This window comes from Mandrillus leucophaeus, unplaced genomic scaffold (assembly GCF_000951045.1).
Source record: "Mandrillus leucophaeus isolate KB7577 unplaced genomic scaffold, Mleu.le_1.0 Scaffold284, whole genome shotgun sequence".
Lineage (NCBI taxonomy): Eukaryota > Metazoa > Chordata > Mammalia > Primates > Cercopithecidae > Mandrillus > Mandrillus leucophaeus.
The window spans coordinates 3498012-3504770 of NW_012102965.1; the positions used below are offsets into that span (position 1 = coordinate 3498012).

The window sequence follows — 6759 nt, forward strand, 5'->3', positions numbered from 1 at the left end:
AAAAAAAAAAAAAAAAAAATTAAAATTGCAGACATGGAAATGGAGCTCATGTTCTTATGCTCTTGACCAAACGTTTTTCCATTATTCTACAACCAACTGTAAATCTAGGAGTTTTAATTCTCTGTGATACACTGGGTCTTTGTAAGGTAAGAAAATGACTCATTACTGCTACTACAAAGAAGTTTATTTTCTATCTTTATTTTAATTTTTTGTTTTTTAGAGATGCCACAACACCCAGCTGATTTTTAAAAAAAGTTTTTGTAGAGACGGAGTCTCTCTGTGTTGCCCAGGCTGGTCTTGAACTCCTGGCCTGAAGTCATCCTCCCGCCTTGGCCTCCCAAAGCTGTATCTTAATGATAGTGAACCAGGATTATCATCTGTATTGGCAGTCAGCAAACTGCCACATATAACCTGCTACCTATTTTTGTAATAAAGGTTTTATTGAAATACAGCCATGCTCATTTGTTTATGAATTATCTCTGGCTGCTTTTGCATTGCTCTGCCAATTATCTTTGGCAGAGTTGAGTAGTTGAGATAGTCTTTATGGTTTGCAGATCCTCATTATTTACTCTTTGGCCCTTTACAGAAAAAGTTTGCCAACCCCTGGCCTACATGTTTACTGAATTGTATATACTTAATATTTACATTTTATATATAAACAAGGTTTCTTGTATATGAACATTTCTCTTAGTTGGATATTGGTGGCTTACTGTGAATGGAAACATAAAGTCAGGTTGTTTTTCACAAAACTGTCACTATATTCCAGGAAAAATTAAGAGTTCTTGGCTGTGGATATGTCAGGTGACAGCTATTTCTCTTCCAAACCCCTTCCCTTCTCTGTATCTCCTTTCTCACTGTTCAAAGAAGGGCTGTGAAGTAGCGAATGTCTAAGGACTCCTTCCCACAATATTGTTTGGTGATTCTTGAAACATACTAACATCCCTCTACTTTAGAATCAGGAGTCCAAATCCACTGTTTCCATCCTGAGTCCTCTTGAAGGACACATTCCCTTCTTGCCTTTTGGTTACCTAGATCTGTGGCTGGAATGGGAGGCTTTCATTAGCGTGGCTTCATCCTCCTGCTTGTAGGTGCGGTCTGGGTGTGTCTGTGTGATCACAGTATTGTGACGATATGAATTACTGTGGTGTATAGATAAAAATGAGCAGAGACTTTTTTTTTCTTAAGAAATGAAGCATAACAAATGTCTTGATGGAGAAAAAAAGATTATTTTTGAAGTATTTATAGAGAAAATACCATTGGAAACCAGATGGCAATTTTTTTAATAATTGCAAAACGTTGAAATTTGGGAGGAAAACAGTTTTGTTTTGTTTTTGCATTACACTATCAATTGTGAGCTATTGTAATGAAGATTAGAGTACATCTAAGGTTTTCACTAGTGGGCATATTTATTTTCATGCCTTCTATACTTAAAATTTATTTGTTATTTTATTCATTTAACAAGTATGAATGGAGTACATCATTCTAGGCCCTGGAGATAAATGGCGTTTGACCAAGACTAATCTATCAGATGGGAATAAGTGTTGTGCAGAAAGTTAAAAGATGGTGGTATGTTCGAGGGTGACCTGGGGTACTTTAGAATAGATGGCCAGGGAAAGTTCCGCTTTTAGAAAGGAATCTGTCAGTTTAGATCACATGGTATGAAGGAGTCAGCCAATGACAAGAACATTGCAAGCAGGCAGCACAGCTAGTGCAAAGGCCCTAGGATAACAGTTATGAGCTCAGAGTGTTCAAAGAACAGAAAGAAGGCTGGTGTGGCTACAGATTAAGCAAATGAAGGGAAAGGAGTACAAAATGAATGGAAGAAGTAGATAATACCACACCATGTAAGGCTTTGTAAGCAAAGACAAGGAATTTGGGGTTTATTCTAAGCCCTTAAAAGGTTTCAAGCATGCATGCACTCAAAAGATCTTTACCAAATTAGCTTTTGCAAGACACTCTACTATGTTCTACAGGGAAAGCAGAAATGACCAAGTTAAAATTCTGTCTCTAAAGAAATTGTGGCTCAGTGGTACAGAAAACAGTAAAGTTTCTAGAGATTATATTATACAGTGGTTTCTTAACACAATATAAGCTACCTACATAGTAATTTTAAAATTATCACTACTTATCTGGTAGAAATCATCTTATGTTCTTATATTCACAATTAATTGATTTTTTGACCTAAACATTTAAAATAGCAATGATTTTGAAATAGTAGTATGTCTTTCATTTAAAATGTAACTGTTACTTTTCTTTTTGGATTTTGCCTGGGTCCAACTGACAGCGTTTACTGGCCCTTATTCGTCCTGATTTTCCACGCCATCTCCCCCATACCCCATTTCATTGCCAAAAGAGTCACCTATGACTCAGACGCAACCAGTAGTGCCTGTCGGGAACTGGCATATTTCTTCACTACTGGAATTGTTGTTTCTGCCTTTGGATTTCCTGTTATTCTTGCTCGTGTGGCTGTGGTAAGTTTTATTTTCTATTGTTTTGCTCAACTGTTGCTGAGTTTACTTCAGAAGCCTGTGTCTGGGACCTCCATTTCATGTTCATTACTTAGGCTTTATACTCAGGGCCATGTATTTTTAGTTTCTCTGTTCATCTACTTTAGACCTGCCTATAAGTAGCTCGACCATGCTTTCAGAGTGCTTTCTTTATTTCTCTTACAACTTTTAGCCAGACTGTATGATTTCTTTCTTTTTCTACTTTAAGTTATTCTCTGGAATTGTTCTGAAATTCCTGCCTCTTAAGTCTTACAGTAATCCACAGATACTATGCTAGCAGTACTTTTCTAGTTGCAAGATGAAGATATTTCAAATTCTTCTCCTGCAAATGGGATCATGGACTCAACTCTCAATGCAGTAGAATAGGTATATGTTGAGGGACAACTATGTAGCTTCCAGAAAATGCAGTGAATAAGATGACATCTTCACTTCCAAGACAAAAACTTTCTTTTTGTCTTCAGAGTACACATTGTAGGTATAATTTATTCAATTATTTGATGTTCGCTATCTCTCCTCCTATTTGATTTTATTCCCTCCAATTACATTCTGTTTTAATTTTATGAAATCTTATTTGAGGCATTAAATATCATTTGAGCGCAAGTCTTGTTTATTTATTCAATAAATATCTTTGGAACAACTGCTACTGTAAAACACCAGAAATAAGAAATAGGTACTGTCTCTGCTCCTAAGGAACACAGAAACCAGCTTGCTGGCTAAGTATACTGTAAGTGTACTATGTGAGATGGTTGAAGCATGATCAGAATGCCATAGGGGCACCAAGAAGAGAGAAATTCCAACTGGCATTTGATAGGGGCCTCTAAGGATAAATAGCATTTGTGTTAAAGTAGGATGGCTGTTATATGGAATGACATTCACGTGTAAGAATGCAGTGTATGGAATAAAGAAGAGTCCAGTGTGGTAGAGCTAAATGAAAGTTGTTGAGATTAAGGCTGGAAAGATTGTGAAACCTGACTAGCAAGGGTCTTGAACTTTGACTAGATAATTGGGAAGGATTGAAAGTTTTTTAATACAACAAGATTGTCATGACTTTATTCTTCTTGTGCTTTAGACCAGCGCTTCTTAAGCGCTGCAGTAAATATTTATATTTTTTCCTTTCAATACTGTCGTCATGTTTTGTGAAGAAACTTTCATTGACGTTTCTATTGATTAAAGTAAAACAAAAAATGCCCACTAGAGGGTACTCTCACCCCCAAATGTGCTTCTGTAAAACCATCTACAAACCATTTACCAAGCTGGAAAGCAGTTTTCAGTTGTATAAAGACTATTATTTAAAGTCTTTTCTTGCCTAGAAAAGAAACAAACAAATTCATAACTCTCCAATTTTTATTTTCTGTGAAAGAAGTTGATGTGTGCAAAACTTTCAGTACCCAATATTGTAATTGCACTATTTATAATCTTACCACTTGAGTTTTACTTAAGGCAATCATTGTCAATTAAAAACAAGTAGAGAAATATGTCTAATTGGGAAAATGTTAAGGATGATACCAGACTTAATTAACAAGTATCACAGAAGTAATTAGACTCATTACTGAACAGTTCATTGTCTCCTGTCTGTTACATTATTAAGCCTTTTAGCAGCTTTGTGTAATATTTCATTGGATGTTTCTAATGCAGAAAATAATAGAGATTGCAAAGAGTACGATATGAAGGAAGTAAGGATTTAATCCTTCTTTTCTTGTCTTTCAGATCAAATGGGGAGCCTGTGGCCTTGTGTTGGCAGGCAATGCAGTCATTTTCCTTACAATTCAAGGGTTTTTCCTTATATTTGGAAGAGGAGATGATTTTAGCTGGGAGCAGTGGTAGCACTTTATTCTTATTACAGTGCATTGAATTTCTTAGAACTCATACTATCTGTATACTTGTGCACATGCAGCATTTTACTATGAAATTTAATATGCTGGGTTTTTTAATACCTTTATATCACGTTCACTTTAAGGAAGACTTCATAAGTAAAAGATGAGTTTTATTCTCAGCAAATAGACCTGTCAAATTTAGATTATGTTACTCAAATTATGTTACTCGTTTGGCTGTTCATGTAGTCATGGTGCTGTCAGACAATATGTTAACCCAGTCTTGTAGACAGCTGCCACCTTACGCAGTGCATCTAAACCTTTTGCTTGGGGATGTGCTTGGAGAGGCAGATAACACTGAAGCAGGTCTCTCATGGCCCAGGAAGGCAGGGGTGGATCCTTCCTTGTGTTGTAGTCCATGCTATTCAAAGTGTGGCCCACAGACCAAGAGCCTCAACATTTCCTAGGGCCTTATTAGATAAGTGCAGAATCTGAAGCCCCACTCTGGACCCAGGGCATTTTGATGAGATCCACAGGAGCTGTATGCACATGAAGGTTTGAGAAGCATCGTCATAGAGAAGTAAACATCACACACAACTTCCTTATCTTCCCAGTGGCTAAACCACTTAACCTCTCTGGGTGTTACCTGCTCATTTGTTTGAAAACAAAAAAAAAGTCTCAGCTGCCCTCAAGTTCAGATGTTCAAGCCTATAATTTTTAGGCTGTTCCTCAAATTTGTGAAAAGTGTTCTCAGAATTGGGAGATAGTCAAAGGGTACAAAGCCTCAGGAGGAATAAGTGTGATTTTTTTTTTTTTTTAAGATCACTTGCACAGCATGCTAAATATAGGAATAATTGAATGTATATTTCAGTATTGCTAAGAGAGTACATTTCTAATGTTTTCATTAAAAAGTTAAATATTTGAGGTCGTATGTTGATTAGTGTAATCATTCCACCTTATATTCAAAACTCATAACACCATATTGTACCCTATAAATATATACAATAATTTGTAAATATATAATCAAAATAAGTTAAAAAACAAAAAAAAAGCCCCTCTCCCCCAGAAAAATTCTCAGTGGGGAACAGATGTATCTTCTCATCTGAAAGGCAATGCTGGGGGAAGAGCTCCACTGAGATGTGGGCTGGGAGGCTGGGCTGGAGCCAGCCCCTGCATTAGCAGGAGGGGAAGAATAGATATGTGACTCTTTTACATTTCCTTTATGATCTGGGCTTCTCCCCAGCTCCCTCCCTCTGCCCCCCACCCCTATTCTTCAACAGTTCTGGTTTGCCCTGACTTCTCTGCGACTCTGGCTTCTTCCTGAAGTGATACAGGAGCCATGTAAGCACGCAGTGGATGAACTGCTTAATTTCACTACATGTTGATGTACTTATTGTCTTCTATCCTGTAGGTCTTTTCTATATAACTTTATGCCACCCTTAAATGAATCATTGGGTATACATGTCATGTTGGATCCTGTAATCACAGTTTTCCCAGCTCATCTTTTTCTAAGATCTGTTGAGGAAGGGAAATATGGGAAGGAGAACCATTTGATCAGAATACAACCAATAGTCTTTAAGCATTTTTAAAGTATGAAACTGAAATACATTCAAAACACTTAATCCTTGAGGCTTGTAATCTGAGTAATTAGCGGATATGATGCTGGGACCAGAAAATAGAAAGTAATAACTAAAGGGTTAATGTGCAACGTTATTTTTTGGACTTGTGCATGATTTTATGTTTTCAATGTCCTGTGTACATATAGAATTGTTAAAGTTGTTGTTTCCAATATTTATATTAGAAAAATTATTTAGATACTTTATAATTTTAACCAGCATTTTTAATAATGGCACTTGCATTTATTGTATTGTAATAAATTTCACTTTTAACTTTAAAAGTTTAACTTTAAAAGTTTTTATTGTGATGTTGCCTTGCCTGAAAAGATAACAAAAACGAGAGAATTTCTTGATATTTTAAAATGGGCAGTTTTGAGCAATAATCTGTCCTAATAGAACAATAGCAATAAGTTTTAGGATACCATTTTGAATGTCTAGTTGCTGTGTAATACCTTTTCTTTCTAAGATGGCAATAATGATTCGTTTCTACTACATTTTGCAAAAGTGTTTTTGTTGCTTATACACATTTTCAATAACCAAGATAGCCTTCATATGTAGCCTTAAAGCATTACCTCTTGACTGTATCTTTAGAGTGATAAAAAGTACTTGTATATAGAGGATTTCAAGTGATAGATTATTAGATTTGCTCTATGTCTGAAAGGAGAGCTATTTATTCTGTAGTGCCTAAATATCATTTAAATAGTAAATATCAGTAGGAAATATTGCTGTATCTGAATATATAATACAAAAGTTTGATCATGGTGACACAAATGTTGGGCATTTTTTTCCTTACAGAAGGCTCTTTTTTTTTTTTTTTTTTTTTTT

At 35.8% G+C, this 6759-nt stretch overlaps 2 protein-coding genes and 1 long non-coding RNA gene across 6 annotated transcripts in view; 2 read left to right on the forward strand and 1 right to left on the reverse strand.

The window, feature by feature from the left end:
• Positions 1 to 6215, forward strand: part of LEPROT — a 13377-nt gene extending 7162 nt beyond the window's left edge. Inside the window, exons 3-4 of one of the 2 annotated variants that reach the window (XM_011985483.1) lie at positions 2285 to 2471; positions 4215 to 6215. In XM_011985483.1, the coding sequence (XP_011840873.1) occupies positions 2285 to 2471; positions 4215 to 4331 (304 nt within the window). In that variant the 3' untranslated portion in view covers positions 4332 to 6215. Of the gene's footprint in view, positions 1 to 220; positions 452 to 2284; positions 2472 to 4214 lie in introns of those variants that run through there. The other variant, XM_011985484.1, reaches the window with a different exon arrangement.
• The window catches only part of LOC105543520, a 26397-nt gene that overhangs the window by 11186 nt on the left and 8452 nt on the right, over positions 1 to 6759 (reverse strand). The window lies entirely within an intron of this gene.
• Positions 1 to 6759, forward strand: part of LEPR (leptin receptor) — a 208702-nt gene that overhangs the window by 6958 nt on the left and 194985 nt on the right. The gene's annotated exons all lie outside the window — the stretch shown is intronic.